This window comes from Nipponia nippon, unplaced genomic scaffold (assembly GCF_047370975.1).
Source record: "Nipponia nippon isolate SJK-2023a ecotype South Korea unplaced genomic scaffold, ASM4737097v1 scaffold_3, whole genome shotgun sequence".
Taxonomy (NCBI): Eukaryota; Metazoa; Chordata; class Aves; order Pelecaniformes; family Threskiornithidae; genus Nipponia; species Nipponia nippon.
Genome location: NW_028262347.1, coordinates 89,157,576 through 89,172,531, shown reverse-complemented (window position 1 = coordinate 89,172,531; position 14,956 = coordinate 89,157,576). Strand labels below are relative to the sequence as shown.

General features: G+C 64.5%; 3 protein-coding genes across 7 annotated transcripts; 2 read left to right on the top strand and 1 right to left on the bottom strand.

The window, feature by feature from the left end:
• The first annotated feature begins 281 nt into the window (after positions 1-281).
• Positions 282-5,801, top strand: SAR1A (secretion associated Ras related GTPase 1A). 3 transcript variants are annotated; one of them, XM_087764654.1, is made up of 8 exons: positions 282-364; positions 698-772; positions 1,979-2,098; positions 2,644-2,709; positions 3,363-3,466; positions 3,804-3,935; positions 4,285-4,329; positions 4,642-5,320. In XM_087764654.1, the coding sequence occupies exons 2-7, from the start codon at positions 715-717 to the stop codon at positions 4,288-4,290; spliced, it is 486 nt and encodes a 161-aa protein (XP_087620780.1). In that variant the 5' UTR covers positions 282-364; positions 698-714; the 3' UTR covers positions 4,291-4,329; positions 4,642-5,320. The 3 variants fall into 3 exon arrangements, 2 of the variants coding, with proteins under 2 accessions (XP_087620780.1, XP_087620779.1); XR_015706337.1 differs by lacking the exon at positions 4,285-4,329 and adding an exon at positions 5,442-5,801 and having other exon boundaries at positions 283-364; positions 4,642-4,960; XM_087764653.1 differs by lacking the exon at positions 4,285-4,329 and having other exon boundaries at positions 283-364.
• A 504-nt stretch (positions 5,802-6,305) lies between these two features.
• On the top strand, positions 6,306-8,350 carry TYSND1 (trypsin like peroxisomal matrix peptidase 1). Of its 2 annotated transcripts, none has more exons than XM_087765969.1 (4): positions 6,306-7,321; positions 7,402-7,535; positions 7,712-7,807; positions 7,899-8,350. In XM_087765969.1, exons 1-4 carry the CDS (start codon positions 6,306-6,308, stop codon positions 8,108-8,110), a joined length of 1,458 nt encoding a protein of 485 aa, XP_087622095.1. In that variant the 3' UTR covers positions 8,111-8,350. The 2 variants fall into 2 exon arrangements, with proteins under 2 accessions (XP_087622095.1, XP_087622094.1); XM_087765968.1 differs by having other exon boundaries at positions 7,622-7,807.
• A 578-nt stretch (positions 8,351-8,928) lies between these two features.
• SPOCK2 (SPARC (osteonectin), cwcv and kazal like domains proteoglycan 2) lies at positions 8,929-14,607 on the bottom strand. 2 transcript variants are annotated; one of them, XM_087767412.1, is made up of 10 exons: positions 14,576-14,607; positions 11,605-11,650; positions 11,204-11,318; positions 11,011-11,113; positions 10,818-10,926; positions 10,623-10,742; positions 10,318-10,536; positions 9,863-9,925; positions 9,595-9,732; positions 8,929-9,498 (listed from the first exon to the last, which is right to left on the bottom strand). In XM_087767412.1, the coding sequence occupies exons 1-10, from the start codon at positions 14,591-14,593 to the stop codon at positions 9,353-9,355; spliced, it is 1,077 nt and encodes a 358-aa protein (XP_087623538.1). In that variant the 5' UTR covers positions 14,594-14,607; the 3' UTR covers positions 8,929-9,352. The 2 variants fall into 2 exon arrangements, with proteins under 2 accessions (XP_087623538.1, XP_087623537.1); XM_087767411.1 differs by lacking the exon at positions 14,576-14,607 and adding an exon at positions 14,050-14,280.
• Positions 14,608-14,956: the final 349 nt, after the last annotated feature.

Below are 14,956 nucleotides of genomic sequence, written 5' to 3'. Positions count from 1 at the left end.
CTCCCTGTAGCGAAGCCGAGGGGTGAACAGCGGCCCTTGGACGGGTTTCGTGGGGGATTAGGGGAGGATTTACCGGGTGATGCAATGTCGTGTCCCTCCGGGAGGGGCCCTGCCGGGGGGCGGCCTCGAACCCGGGCCCTGCCGGAGCGGGGCGGTGCCGCCGGGGGGCGGTCTCGAACACGCGACGCCCAGGCGGGGTCGCGCGCCGGCGTGGCGTCAGACGCACGGCCGACGTGGGAAGCCAGCGCGGCGAAGCCGCCGGGCCGGAAGTGGGCGGGGCGCGCGGGGCGACGTATTTCCGGCGGGGAGCTGGCGGCTGCCGAGGAGGGGAGTCGGTGGCGCGGCGGCCCGGGGGCAGCCGGGGGTGAGCGGCGGCGGGGGCCGGCCGGGCCCCGGGGAGGGGGCGAGCGGGGCGGCGGGGGCCGGGCCGGGCCGGGCGCGGGGCGGTGGCGGGGGCGGCGGGGGGTGACACGCAGGCAGGGCGGGGCGGGAGCTAGGCCGCGCCGCCCGCCCTTGAGGCCGCGGCCCCCCCCCCCGCCGTGTCCCCTCACCGCGGTCCCGGGGAGGCGTTGGCGGCCGGCCGGGACGGGAGCGGGGGCTGCTCCGGAGCGGCAGCGTCCCGCGGGGGCGGGGGGCGTGCGGCCGGCTGCCGTCGAGCGCGGGCGCCGGTAACCCTGGCTCCGCTTTTCCCCCGCAGGCGAATAATCTTCAGCGATGTCTTTCATCTTCGAATGGATCTACAACGGCTTCAGCAGCGTGCTGCAGTTCCTAGGTAACGCCGCCTTACCTTCCTTCTTAAACCGCTCCGCTCGGGCGGCAGGAGCCGCCCGGGGGTCCGCTTGGCTTGTGCCGGTTGCCAGGGTCGCTTAAAAGTTAGCGATGAAAGCGCGTCTCTCGGTACGCGCCGTGGCTCCGGCCAGGATAAAGTCTGGCGAGAAAGCCACAAATCGATAAAGGTTTTTTTTTTTACACCAGGAGAAACTTTGAGAATAATTTGGAGGCGTTTGGCTCCCGCTCCGTCTTCCTCTTGCTGTTTAGAAGCGTGGCAGCAGCTGGGCTGATGCCAGACCTGCTGCCGAGCCAGGGAGGGAACCCCGTCCTCCTGCTACCCGAGCTCACCAGCTCCACCGCAGCTACAGCTCACCCTTATTCCTCGCCGCTGCAGCCGGCTGGCTGCCTTCTCCTCAAACGCTCGCTTCCCACTGCCCGCCGTGGCGTGCCTGGGGGAGCTGCTGGCCGCTGACTGACGCCCCCTGCGCCACCCGGGTTGAAGGCTCTTTGCGGGGGTGCTTGGCCAAAACATTGCCCAGTCGAGGGTGACCTGCACAGCCGGGCTGGCTGCTTCGCCGCAGCGCGAGCGGCCCTTTCCTGAGGCGCGGGTGATGGCAAAGCGCCTCCTGCCAGAGTCCTGGATTCCAGGGGAGGTCCTTGCTGGAGGAGGACGGGGTGCTCTCTGCCCGGAGCGCCTCGTGAGGGATGAGAAAAAGTCTTGTTGGAAACCTAAGGCAACTTTCCTGCAGCAGATGCATATCTGCAAGTGGGAAAAAATGAGTTTATCTAAAGAAAATGATGTGTTGTTTCATGCCTTGCGCTTTTCCTTCAACAACTTGCTGCTATCTTTTATGACTTTATTACATTTTTACATTTAAACACCCCTTTGGGGTGACGTTGATCCGTAACCCATTGCGCATAAGTAATGCTTTGCTGCACACTCTTCTGCTAGGGTGTGTCTGAGAAAAGAATACATTACTTGTAAAAATATGAGCTTAGAAAACATCCTTTCTTGTAGGCATTACCTTGCATTGCCTTGGTAGAAGCCAGTTGGAGCTGTACTGTTTTTTCCGTGCTGGGAGTACCGTAAATGCACAGGTGGCAGTATAGCTCTGGGAGCGGGGTTTGTATATAAACACCAGCAAGCGTCGCAGCATTTCTGCCGAGACAAACCTGCTGGAGTTTTTCTTGTTTGTTTTCCTTCCAGGTTTGTACAAGAAGTCTGGAAAACTTGTCTTCCTGGGCTTGGATAACGCAGGCAAAACCACTCTGCTGCACATGCTCAAAGACGACAGGCTGGGTCAGCATGTCCCGACACTACATCCCAGTGAGTCTGCCGGCGACTGAGCCCCACCTGCCTCGTGCTGTGGTTTTTCCTCTTTCATTTTGGGGACGCGGTGTTGAAAGATGCCTCAGTGATAGCTCTGCACTGGGGTGACAGACTTTAAGAGTCTTCAAGACTGCATCTGAGGTTGCAGTTGCGCGTTGGTTGCCGGACCTGAAGCGGATTTGCGTTTTTCCTCTCAAATATAAAATGGAGAGCTCGAGAAATGGCGTGGTTCAATTAATATGATGTCCCTGTCTTGGGGAGGGAGTGGGTTTCTGATGAAAAGTGTAATAAAGTAAAATAATGCAGGTTAATAAGCTTGTGCTTAAGTGGGGAGGTAGGAGAAGTTATTTTCTCCCGCTCGCGATTTTGCGAAGCGACTCCATTTTAGTGGCTGAATTCGACAGGAGACTTGGGGAATTCTTGAATTCTACAGGATACCTTACATGAGGAGTGTGTGTGATGTTAAGAAGCGTCCCCACGAAATTCTGTCCGTGACAGCTTCTTTATTTTCCTGCAACACAGCCTGTATTTTTCCTTTTCAGCATCAGAGGAGCTGACGATTGCTGGAATGACCTTTACGACTTTTGATCTGGGTGGACATGAACAAGGTAAAAGTGAAGTTGCTGAGTGGGAGACAACAAATGAGGTTAATTTTCTGATTCCTGTGATGCTCTCCAGCCACCTTAAGAAAAATCTACCAAAACGTGATACTAGAAAGCGATAGCAATTAGCAATACCTAATCATTTGTCGCCTGAAATTGTTTATGAAGCAATATGTGGAAATAACCTCCTGGCTCTAGGATACCGGTTGTTTCAGTGGTTCAATACTTCTGCTTAATTCTGGCAGTTTGGAAAAAATGCTGCCAGTTCATCCTCTGCTGCCTGAAATATTTTTAGCCATGGAAGACTTGACTGTCACAAGCTTATTCTTTTGAATAATTGCTGAATTTTTATTTTTAGACTTTCTAGAAGTTCTAAGCAAAGTTTTTCTGCCGTTTTTAATACACAAAAATATTGGAAGACAGACAGCCTGGCTAAAAAGGCAGCCTTGGTCGCCGAGGCTTACTTAGGAAAGGAGAAAGAGCGTAACTGGCTCTCCGAACTGCCTGGCTTGCGGCCTCGGCCAGTCCCTTCGCCAGAAGGTCTTACGCTGCCTTGAGGAAATCGTAACGAAGAGGGTGGCTCCCGCTCTTGGCTGTAGTTTTCCCGTCGCTTCAGGGAGCGTTTTCACAGGGCAGCGTTTGTCGCTTCTGTGTTCCAGCTCGCCGCGTCTGGAAGAACTACCTGCCGGCCATCAACGGGATCGTCTTCCTGGTGGACTGCGCAGATCACTTGCGTCTTATGGAATCCAAAGTTGAGCTTAATGTAAATATACCTTTTTTTTTTTTTTTTTTTTTTCTTCCCCGAAGACCTCTGAATAGCTAAATTATAAATAATTCTTCTTTTATGGGCTGGAACTTGGGCACAGTGCATTTTGAGAGTCCCGTGCTTTGGATTTGCCCTTCCAGTGCATCTTTTACGCCAGCAATGCGGTGTCCAAAGCACGTGCTTATAGGAATTTGCACATTACTTTATGCAGGGACTGGAACAGTATGGATTTATACGCGTACTCTCCCAGAGCTGGAGAAGCAAAATATTTGCTTCAAACGATGAATGTTTTTTTTTCTGCCTCTGCTTAACTATTCTTCCATCTTGCACGCAGGCGCTAATGACAGATGAAACAATATCCAACGTGCCAATCCTTATCTTGGGTAACAAAATCGACAGACCGGAGGCCATCAGCGAGGAGAAACTGCGGGAGATCTTTGGGCTCTATGGACAGACCACGGGAAAGGTAGGGAGGCATCCAAATCTTGGGTCATCTGCGAGCAAGGGAGGGCTTGCGTGCTTCATCGCGGAATGAGGCTGCATCTAGAAACTAATTGAGGTGTTTCTGCCAAGTTGTCCACATTATTGACCAAGCTGAAGCCGTAATAATAATAACAATAATAATAATAATAATAATAATAATAACAACAACGCCCTCGGGCAAGTTGTGAAACTGCCAGAACCGTGCAAAACACGGTACCTCTACAGTGATGAGGGAATTAGGTGTCAAGCTGGTATTTTAACACCTTGTCTGGCTCTTCTGGTTTCGTTACTCTGCGTTTCCATCCAGTTACCCATCTGATCATTTTTTTCAGCGTTGAAAACCAGTACAGTTAGAGAGAATTGATCGGAAATGCTGGGTAAGGGTAGTAAAACACTGCATGACTACTCCTGGCGCTAGATTATCCAGGCGGTGACGATCGCTTCTTGTATCGCGCTGCCAAGTGTCGCAGGCGCATCAGACTGCGCATCGAACGTGGTTTGTCGTGCCCCTTCTCCCACGCTGCTGGCTCCGAAAGTCCCATGGGCAGGTCCCTCTCGCCAAGGGGCAGGGGCCGGCCTGCAGCAAAGAGGGGAGATTCCCTGGGTTTCCCTAGAGGGTGGTGGCTGGGTCGCCGCTTCCCTGAGGGGCGGCGGGGGTGCAGTTCTGACTTCCCTTTGGCTTTCCCTAGGGAAACGTGCCGCTGAAAGACCTGAACGCGCGTCCCATGGAGGTGTTCATGTGCAGCGTGCTGAAGAGGCAAGGCTACGGCGAAGGCTTCCGTTGGCTATCGCAGTACATTGACTGATACTTGGACGGACATAAGAGTTTTACTCCTCTGGACTGATCCTGTTCGCAGCTTCCTATGGACTTTTCTATCGGAACACGGAAGGCTTTCCAACCGCCTGCTGGCGTTGACCAAGAGACTCCTGGTTTTCGGCTGCCCTATCGCACAGTGGTGACACAACTCTTTTCCACGTGACGGGGAGACGGCACCGTTCTGCACGCGGGTGCGAGTTGTCCCTTTCAGTTCGGTTACAGCGGGGCTGGTGTGATCAGGGAAGGAAAACTCTGCACGCTGCACTGTAACAGCTGAAAAAGAGAGCACGTCTCACCACTGTGGTTAATTGACTTCAAAAAAAAAAAAAAACAAAAGAGAGAAAAAGAAAAAGCAATTATATTTTTTAAAGAAAGTGTTAATGTGAACGGCGTCCCTTCTAACTTTTTAGTTTAACGTTCATCTTGTTTAGTCCAGAGTCCGGTTAGGGTTTTTTAAAAACATATTTAACAATATTTAGGTATTTCACGAATTACTGAACCAAGGTATCACGATATTAGAAGTCCTCAATAAACATAGCATTTGGGCTTAACTGAGCTGTAGGGTGGCTGTGCTGTGTCACGCTGGCCGACGACGACGAGGGTGCCGTTGGGACCGACGTGTGCAATCCGAAGCTTCTTTAGTTTACGGGGATTTTTTTTGTTTTGTTTTAGTTGGAGAGGAGGACCCGCCAGCGCGCCTGCGTGGGGCGTTGGGAGGCGGTGACCCCGCTGGCTGCCGGGGGGACGGGCCGCCCCGGCGCGACGCCCGGTTTCCCCGCGGCCGGGCCGAGCTCCGGGCCGCACCCGCGCTCGAGGACGTGGAATCCCCTCGCAGCGGGGACCGCGAAGCTGTCCTGGTGGTTGTAGCAGCATGGGAGCGTTTGACATTTGCCTGTCACGAGGTTATCGGTGTAGACTAAGCCAGTTTCTTTTATACTCGATGGATTATTTTTTTTTTTTCTCCTGTCTGAAGTTTCGTTCCTGTCTAGCGCTCGTCTCCAGTTAAATAAAGACACGTCTTTCTCCTCCGAAGGGGTAGCGAGCCTCAGTTGAACCTGGCGTCCTCTGCCGCGCGCGCGTGTGGCGTAGCCGTCCGCGGGGGGGGGGGGGGAACCAAGAAGCGAGGGGGAAGAGCAAGCTCGCCGTCGCCAGTCGCCTTCCCGGCGGCGACGAGCGCTCGACGTCGATTTACGCCCTGGGGCCGGGCGTGAAACCGCCTTCGCCCTGGGGCCGGGCGGCGCGGTAGGTATGGACGGCGGCGCCGGGGCGGGCGATGCGGCCTCCGGAGGGCGCCGCGGCGGGGCGGGGCGGGGCGCAGGCTCCCGGTTCCGAGTCCCCGCCGGGGGCTCCGCAGGCCCCGGCGCTTCGCCCCCCGGGGAAGGCGCGGCCGCGCCGCTGCCCTGCGCCGGGGACGGGCGAGGCCGCGGGACCGGCTCCGCTTCACCGCCGCCGCCGCGCAGCCAATGGGGAGGGCGCGGGGCCCCGCCGCAGCCAATGGGCGAGGGGGGCGGGGCGGAGAGGCGGGGCAGCGCCGCCATGGCGGAGGAGGCGGCCTGCTGCGCCGTCAGCGTCTGCGGCCCGCCCGGCGCCCCCGAGCCGGCCGGCGGCCCCGGCAGCTGCAGCGGGGTGATCCTGAGCCGCGGCCCCGGGCTGGTGCTGTGCCAGGGCGCCGTCTTCGCCCCCTTCCTGCGGGACGGCCCCGCCGCCTGGGCGCAGACCCGCGCCCTGCCGCCCGCCGCCCTCCAGCCCGGCCTGCGCCTCCTCGTCCTGCGGCCCCCGGCGGGGACCGGCGCCCTCGACGCCCCCCGGGGCGGCGGCCTGCGGCGGGACGAGGCCCGGCTCCTCGCCCTGGTGCCCTGCGAGGCCTTCGGGCGGGCGCTGGCGCAGGCCTTCGGGCCGGCGGAGCAGTGGCGCTTCGGTGGGGAGGCGGCGGGGGACGACCCGCGGGCGCTGGGCTGGTTCGCCTGGCTGCGGGTGCCCGGCCTCGACACCCCCGGGGGCGGCTGGACGGCCCGGGCGGGCGCCGGCTGCCTGCAGAAGGGCGAGGGGCTGCTGGCCTGCGGCTCCCCCTTTGGCGCCCTTTGCCCCGACCTCTTCCTCAACACCCTGAGCAGGGGGGTGGTCAGCAACCTGGCCGGGGAGGAGAACGCCCTCGTCCTGACCGACGCGCGCTGCCTGCCCGGCACCGAGGGCGGCGGCGCCTTCCTGCCCTCGCCCGCCGGGCCCCGCTTGGTGGCCGTCATCGCCGCCTCCTTCTGCTGGAAGGGCGCCGAGTGGGTCGGGCTCACCCTGCTCTGCTCCCTCGCCGCCATCCTGCGCAGCAGCGCCGGCGTCCTGGACGAAGCCGGGGTGGTGGTGCCGCTGGCGCCGGGGCAGGTGGCCGCGGTGCAGGCAGGAGGCAGGCGGGACCCCCTGGCCTGGGCGGCGCTGGTGGAGTGCGGGACGGTGTGGGGCTCAGGCGTGCTGCTGGGCCCCCGCCTGCTCCTCACCTGCCGGCACGTGGTGGAGGCGGGTGGCCCGCTCAGCGTGACGCCAGCGCACGGCCCTGGCCAGTGAGTGTGGCCGCCTGTTCCCCGGCTTGTCCCCACCCCATGTCCCTCCCACCCTGACGTCTCGTGTGCTGTGTCCTTAGGGCTGCTGCCATACTCGGTGGGCGCGTGGTGTTCGCCACCGAAGAGTCGTCCCCCTTCGACGTGGCGGTGGTGGAGCTGGAGGAGAGCGTGCCGGGCTTCGTCCCCCCGCGCCTGGCGGACACCTTCCTCCCAGGTAAGCGGCCGGGGGGGGGGGACGGGACGTGGGGTGCTGGGGGTGGGGGTCAACCCCTCGCACCCACCTCCCGCCTCCCACCCCAGGAGAGGAGGTGAGCGTGGTGGGCTTCGGGGCGCTGGGGCGAGCGTGCGGCCCCTCGGTGACATCAGGGGTCCTCTCGGCCGTGGTGCCAGTGGCCGGGCACCCTGTCATGCTGCAGACCACCTGCGCCGTGCATGGGGGCTCCAGCGGCGGCCCCCTCATCTCCTCCCGCAGCGGATGCCTCCTGGGTAAGCTGGGGGTCCCCACAGGTTGGGGGGGGTCTCATGGGTGTCCCCTGGCCGGCCCCGGTGACATGGGTGATGCGCCTCTCCCCACCAGGGATTGTGGCCAGCAACACCCGGGACACCGGCGCAGGGACCACCTACCCCCACCTCAACTTCTGTATCCCCATCACCGTCCTGCAGTCCCCTGTTGCTCGCTACCACCACACTGCCAACCCCAGCGCCTTTGCTGCGCTCAATCAGGCAGACGAGGGGGTGCGGGCAGCATGGCGGCTCCAGCGGCAGCCAGGACCCCCCAGCAAGCTCTGACCCCCCTCCCAGGGGGTTTGTGCCAGGGACGGAGCTGCCACATCCCCCCTTTGGCCCCAGCAGTGCCACGGCCGAGCACCTGGACCCCGCCAGGCTGGCAGAGGATGGGCGTCCTGGGGACGGGGGACAGGGACGTGGCGTGGTGCCTTTACCAGTTGCTGGTGTCCCTAAACTGGGGGTTTGGGGAGGTGCTTTGTTTTATTTTGTTTTCTCCCTGGAGCCTTAAATACTGTGAGTTGAGGCCGTGGTGTCCTGTGGTGCCAAGCGGCTGGGGTGGCGAGTGGGTGGTGGGTGGGTGGCGGGGCGGTGGGTGCACCTTTTCCCTGCGTGCGTGGGACGTGGGTGGTGGGCGCCAGCCCCTTCCTGGGCAGGAGGCTCTGTGCCCCCCCCTGGCCCGGGGGTGTCTGAAAGCTGGTTTGGGGGTGAGCCCGCACATGGGGGCACCTGCACACTGATTTGGGGGGGGGTCAGAGGTGGTTTGAGGATGGGGTCCTTGTCAGGGGTTGGGGGTGGAGGGGGTTAGTTTGGGGTTGGGGTCCTGGAGAGGCTGACATAGGGGGGGCCATACTTGGAGCTGGGAGTATGGCAGTGGGGGGATGCGTCAGCTCCAGCCCCATGTCACTTGAGTGTGGGGGACCAAAACCCAGGGGCACCAAACCGGGGGGGGGGCGGCAGCAGCAGGGCACCCCCAGCATCCCTGTCCTCTGCTAAGGGAATGCCCCCACGGGGGGACACCCCCCCCAGCACCCCGTGCAGGCCCGGCGGGTGCAGGTGGGGCATGGAGGGGGTGTCAGTAGGGAGGAATGGACGGGCAAGCGTTTTGACACAGCACGGGGTATTTATTTCACAGCCGCTACACAACGCCAGGGGCCAAGGGGGCCACGCAAGCACAGCATGGGGGGGATGCAGGGAGCAGGGGCAGCTTATCTATGGGGTTTTTATGTTTTTTTTCCTTTTTTCCCACTTTTATTAGTGCTGTTTGCCCAGTTGAAGACCACGCAGCAGCACACTAGGCCTACAAGGCTCTACCCAAAAAAAAAAAAAAAAAAAGCTCGAATTCGCACAAGCGTGGCCCCCTGCCCTGCTCGCCCCCTCCCTGGGCGAGCACCCCGACGCCCCGTCCCGTGCAGGGCTGGGGGTACGCACCCACCCCACGCCACGCTGGCAGCGGGGGGGGTCACGGCGACCCCCAGCTGGGGGGCTGCCGCCCGGCCGTGCCACCCACTGGGCTCTCCTGCTCCTCTACCAGATGTAGCCGCCATCATCGCCCTCGCCCGCTTCACCCTCCTCTTCCTCGCCTTCCTCGCCCGCCTCCTCCGGCTCCTTCTCCTCTTCATCCTCCCAGCCCACGCTGCTCCCAAAGTCGCCTGAAAACCCTGCTGCCTCCTCTGTGGAAGCGAGGGGCAGAGGCTCGCAGCCAGGTCCCGGGGCTGCGGCCTCCTCCCCGGGGCGGGGGGCTCCCCCCAGCTCCCCCTGGTGCTCACCGCAGTCGGGGCTGCCGTGGCCGCGGGTGCCTGTCAGCTCGGCGCCGTGCTGGTCCACGCACCAGCACTCCCCGCCGCCCGGCTCACACTGTGCCCGCCGGTAGTACCCGTCCTCATCGCAGCTGGGGATGAAGGTGCCTGCGGGGAAATGATGACACCCCCCACACCCCCCCAAACACGTGCAGTGCGAGAGCCCTCCACGGAGCTCCCCATCCTCATCCCCTGCAGGGCCCTGCCAGGGGACGGGGGCCCCGGGACCCCAACTCACCTGGCTTTTTTTTGGCTGCTTCTTGGATCTGAATCTTCTCCAGCTCCCTGAGACAGGGTGGCTCTGCAGCACCCCCACATGCCGCGCTCAGGGTGGGCGTGCAGCCCCCGCCGTGGCGGGCACCCCCTGACCCCATGGCATGCCTCCCCCCATGGTGTGCATCCCCCAGCCCTGTGATGTGCAGCCCCCGACCCCGTGGTGTGCATCCCCCAAAATCCCATGGCATGCGTGCCCCCGCAATGGTGTGCATCCCCCCCCAGACCCCATGGTGTACATCCCATGGCAAGGATCCCCCCCGCACCCCAACCCCACAGCATGGATTCCCTGTGACGCCATGGTGTGTGTCCACCTGCAGCATGCATCCCCCCATGGCATGCATCCCCCCAACCCTGCCGTGTGCATCCCCCCGACCCCCCCCCCAAAGCCTGCACCCCCCCGGCCCCTGCGCGACGCACTTTCCCTCCAGAAGCAGAAGCACCACTCGGGGGCAGAGACGCGGCCGTCCTTGGAGGTGTCGCAGGAGTTGAAGAAGGCGCGGATGCACACCTCGTACTTGTCCAGGTTGATGGCGGCCAGCTCAGCCGCCTCCAGGAAGAGATCCCCACTGGTGTCCAGCCGGGCAAACATCCACCCCACCGCCTCCTTGCAGCTGGCTGCCACGCTCCTCTCCAGCGCTGCAGGGCAGGATGTGGCCCGTGGCTGCCCGGCCCCCCTGGGGACAGCACCCTGCATCCCCTCCCCGCGCGGCGGAGACACGTACCGGTGGCAGGGCTGGCGGGGAGGCCGCCGGAGCCGTTCTGCTTGGCGTTCTCCCGCAGCAGCTGGAACCAGTCACGCAGGCGGTCGCCCAGGTCGGCCAGGTCCTGCCCGGTGCATGGCTCTGGGGGTGCCAGAGAGGGGTGTCAGGCCGGGCAGGGCTCAGGGACACCCCCCCGGTGCCCCCCATCCCGCTCACCTTGCTTGCCGTCGCCGGCAGGGCTGTGCGGGGTCGGGCAGGGGCACTGCCCCTCACACCGCACCGTCAGCTGCTTGCTGGCCAAGCACGCCTGCTGCTCCAGCTTGCACTGCGGGGCAGCAGCGGGACGTCGGTGGGTGGGGGGACACGGCACAGCGTCCCCCTCCCCGCGGCGAGGTGCCACCGTCCTTACCGCCGAGCTGTAGGTGTGGCCGTCGGAGCCGCAGACAGCGGCGAGCGGGGCGGCGTGGCAGGGCTTGCAGCCCCCATGCCCCTTGGTACCCAGCGGCTTGATCCTGCGTGGGGCAAGAGGGGACGGTGCTGAGCCCCCGGCGTGGCCTCCCCCCACCCCCACCGGCTCGGCCCCGGCCCTGCCGCCCGCCTACCTGTGCTCCAGCTTCTTGCGGCTGATGCACATGGCGCGCTGGTAGCCCTGCGCCACGCACACCTTGTGCCGGCTGCACTTCACCTTCTGGCAGGGGTCCTTGGTGGTGTCCAGGGCTGGGGGGACAGAGAGGGGCCGGGGCAGGCGGGGGGGGGCAGGCAGGGACCCCCCGGGGAGCCCCGGCGGCACTGGGCGCCAGCCGGCCCCGCACAAAGCGCCATTCAGGCTGCAGCTGGGCGGCCGCCTCGGCACCAGCTGCCGCTTCCCGGCACGCACCGACCCCCGCTGCTGCTCCCAGCCGGAAGGGAAAAGCCTGGGGGGCGCGGGCAGAAAGCGTCCCCAGCTCCGTGCCAGCTGTCACCGAACTCCCTGCGCCCCATCCCAAACCTGTCCCAGCAGTACCTTCATCGCTGGGCTGGTTGTCCTCCCAGCTCTTGATGTAGTCGTCCTGCAAAGGGGGTGATCCTGGATGAGCGGGAGAGGTGACACCGGGCCAGGCGTGACACCACCCTGCTTGGGGCCACCGGCCCGGCGGGGCTCCCCCTGCACACGTGTGTCGCACACACAAACATGCACACGTGGGACTCCCCCCACACCCCGGGAGGGGAGCAAGCAGGGGCGGGGAGCAGCCTCCCCCCAAAGCGGGCTGCCGCCTGGGCGAGGCAGCACCGGCAGCCCCTCCACGCTCACCTCCACCTCCTGGCAGCGCAGTGGCGAGATGGCCCGGCCAACACCAAAAAAGAGAGAGAAAGAGAGAGCCCGCCGTCAGCCCTGGGGCAACCCAAAGCCCCCAGCTGCCAGCCCCAGCCCATGGTGACGGGCATCCTGTGCCAGCTGGGCACCCCAACTTTCTGAGCTGCCCGATGCTCTCATTGCCAGCCCCAGATGCCACCAGCACCCACCACCAAGATGCTCCCCCACCTCTGGCTCTAGACCCGTCGTCCTGGAGAGCTTTTGTGCAGGATAAAACCTTTCCCCATCGCCCCTTGGCCAGCTGGGAAAGGCAGGGAGTGGGGAGGGTGGCAATAGGGATGGGGTGGAGGAAGCCCCGGGGAGCTCAGCGAGGCCCTGCCAGGATCCTCACGGGGTGACGGCCCTTGTGCCGCCACCCCGGTTTTTCAGCAGTTAACCCCGGGGGGAGCAGGCTAAGATGGATGTTGCTGCCTGGGGAGGCAGAGCTGCTCCCCCGGGGCTCCAAAAGCATCCTCAGCATCGCTCGCTCCGTGGGATGCTCCCGGGTGGGTTTCATGATAAGGAGGCAGGAGCATCCCTGCCACGCCGGGGAGGGCGGGCAGGCTTTCAGATGACAGCTCGAAGCCGAGGCGCGGGAGGCAGCTCTGGAGGGGATGTCTCTCGCTCCGGCGCGGCGACGTTTGCACCGCAATCGATCGCCCGCGTTCCTGCGCCGTGATTAGTAACACTGCGGCTCCCAGCAGCTCCCTGCGGCGTGGCTTTCGGCAGGGCCGCCGGCCTCCTCCCTGCCGCACGGCGAGTCGCGTTCTCCCCCACTGGTGCTGCTGGGCCGAAAAACCCACAAATCCACGGGATTTGCTTATTAATCCGTGGTAACCGCCGGCAGGGCTGCAGCGTGCTGCTAGCGGGGTGCTGCTAGCGCCCGGGGATGGGGGTCTCTCAGCCCCGAAGCCCCTCGGGGGTGCCCAGCGTGGCGGGGGCACGTCCACATGTGCTCCCCCTTGAGCATCCGCAGCCGGCCGAGGTCCCAGGTGCCCCACGCTGGCGTTGGCCGGCCGGGGATGTTGCTGGCGGGGGTCTCCGGGGAGGCGTTTACTCCATCCCTTGCACCTCACCCGTGCTCTGCCTCCCTAACTGGTTTATTTGGGGGGGTGTCGGTGCCCCCCACCCTGCCCACGGCGGGGCACATCTCCCGTGGGCACATCCTTGCTGCCAAGGTGAACACTGGAGTGTGCGTTTGAACAAAGACCGGAGGGGCCGGCTTGGGCTGGGGGGGCGGCTCGGCCTGCGTCCCCTCCCCACTCGGCTGCCGCGCGTCCCCCGGGGAGCCCCGGGTGGGGATGCAGCGCCGTGCCCCCGCCCCTGTAAAATGAGCCCAGGAAAAATCCCCGATTGCCCCATAAAATTAAGGATTGGAACTAAATGGCATTGAGGCCGTTATTAAGGGGTTATTGGATCCTGAGCCGAATGCGCCAGGTCACCCGCCATCGCTCCAGCAGCCTCCGCATCCTCATCCTCGCCCTCCCCGCCTTGGGTCCCCCCCGTCCCCAGGGACCACCACCCCGCCGAGCCAGGGCCAGCCCGGCTGCGGCACCCTGTGGGGCTGGGGGGAGCGGGGCTCCGGGAGGGAAGGTGTCCGTGCCCCAACCTGCGCTGAGCTGTCACCGAGGGGCTGAGGCCACGGCGCAGCCCCCGCCGCTGCCCGCAAAGGGCAGGCAGGGCCTGCCTATACCGCTGCTGCCTGTACCGCTGCCTGGGCCCTGGTGCGGTGCGCGGGGTGCAGGGGACAGCACCCCCGGCTCCCTGCTGAAGTCGGCTTTGGCGTCAAGCCCTGGCCACGGTGGCCGCGGCATCAGTCACGCCAGCTTTGGCGATGGGCAGGGTGGCACCGGGGACGGTGGCCTTGGCGCTGCCGAAGCCGGGGAGCATCCCCCGGGTACCGGGGCCGGCAGCCGCCCACGGCCGCGGCGGGTGGCAGCGGGATGCGGGCGGCACCGAGCATCACCGGCAGCCTTGCGGTGGAGCCGGGGCCGGGTCGCGCTGCGGCAGCCGCAGCGGCGGGGCGGGGAGGGCGGGGAGGGGGCTCCCGGTGCCCGGCGGCGCGGCCCGTCCCGGCCCGTCCCCACCCCGGCCCCGCCGCCGCCGCGGACTCACGTCTCGGAAGCGGTTCCAGTGCTTGATCCTGCCGCCGTACTGGGAGATGGAGGAGAGCCATTGCTCGTCCTCCATGAAATTGCCGGGGCTCTCCCCCGCCGCGGCGGGGCCGGGGCCGGTGGCGGGGCTGGCGGCGGGCCCGAGGCCGGCGGCGGCGGCGGGCAGGAGCAGGGCCAGCAGGGCCAGCAGGGCGCGGTGCCCGCCGCAGCCCCGCATGCTGCCGCAGCGCCGGGGGGAGCGGGCGGCGCGGTGCGGTGCGGAGCGGCGGGAGCGGAGCGGAGCGGTGCGATGCGGTGCGGTGCGGTGCGCACGGGGAGGCGCCGGCGGCGAGTGCGGCCGCGGGGCGGCACCGGGCGGCACCGGCGGGAGGGACGGGGAGGGGCCTCCGCCGCGCCCGCCGCACCTGCGCGCCGGCAGCCGGGCGGGGGAGCCGCCGGCACGGCACGGCACGGCACGGCCCGGCCGCAGCCCCGGTACCTCCCCTGTCCCCATCCCGCATCCCTCATCCCCCATCCCTGGTCCATACCTTGTCGCCTTCCTGCATCCCTGGTCGCTGCCCTGTCCCCATCCCGCATCCCCCATCCTGCATCCCGCATCCCCTGTCCCTGCCACACCCCCATCCTGCATCCCTGGTCTCTACCACGTCCCCATCCCGCACCCCTCATCCCACATCCCTGGTCCGTACCTTGTCACCATCCTGCATCCCCCGTCCCTACCCTGTCCCCATCCTGCATCCGCCATTCTGCATCCCTGGTCCCCACCATGTCCCCATCCTGCATCCCTCATGCCACAGCCCCGGTCCCCCCCCATCCCCATCCTGCATCCCCCATCCCTGCCCTGTCCCCATCCTGCATCCCTCATCCCACATCCCTGGTCCATACCTTGTCACCATCCCACATCCCCCATC

Excerpts from the sequence above, each read along its gene's own strand:
- SAR1A (XM_087764653.1), top strand. The coding sequence starts at position 715 with ATGTCTTTCATCTTCGAATGGATCTACAACGGCTTCAGCAGCGTGCTG. Across the intron at positions 2,710-3,362 it reads TCTGGGTGGACATGAACAAG|CTCGCCGCGTCTGGAAGAAC; the intron begins GTAAAAGTGAAG and ends TCTGTGTTCCAG. Across the intron at positions 3,936-4,641 it reads ATGGACAGACCACGGGAAAG|GGAAACGTGCCGCTGAAAGA; the intron begins GTAGGGAGGCAT and ends GGCTTTCCCTAG.
- TYSND1 (XM_087765968.1), top strand. The coding sequence starts at position 6,306 with ATGGCGGAGGAGGCGGCCTGCTGCGCCGTCAGCGTCTGCGGCCCGCCC. Across the intron at positions 7,536-7,621 it reads GGCGGACACCTTCCTCCCAG|GAGAGGAGGTGAGCGTGGTG; the intron begins GTAAGCGGCCGG and ends CTCCCACCCCAG. Across the intron at positions 7,808-7,898 it reads CCGCAGCGGATGCCTCCTGG|GGATTGTGGCCAGCAACACC; the intron begins GTAAGCTGGGGG and ends TCTCCCCACCAG.
- SPOCK2 (XM_087767411.1), bottom strand. The coding sequence starts at position 14,265 with ATGCGGGGCTGCGGCGGGCACCGCGCCCTGCTGGCCCTGCTGGCCCTG. Across the intron at positions 11,651-14,049 it reads ACTGGAACCGCTTCCGAGAC|GACGACTACATCAAGAGCTG; the intron begins GTGAGTCCGCGG and ends CCCCCTTTGCAG. Across the intron at positions 11,319-11,604 it reads CAACCAGCCCAGCGATGAAG|CCCTGGACACCACCAAGGAC; the intron begins GTACTGCTGGGA and ends CTGTCCCCCCAG.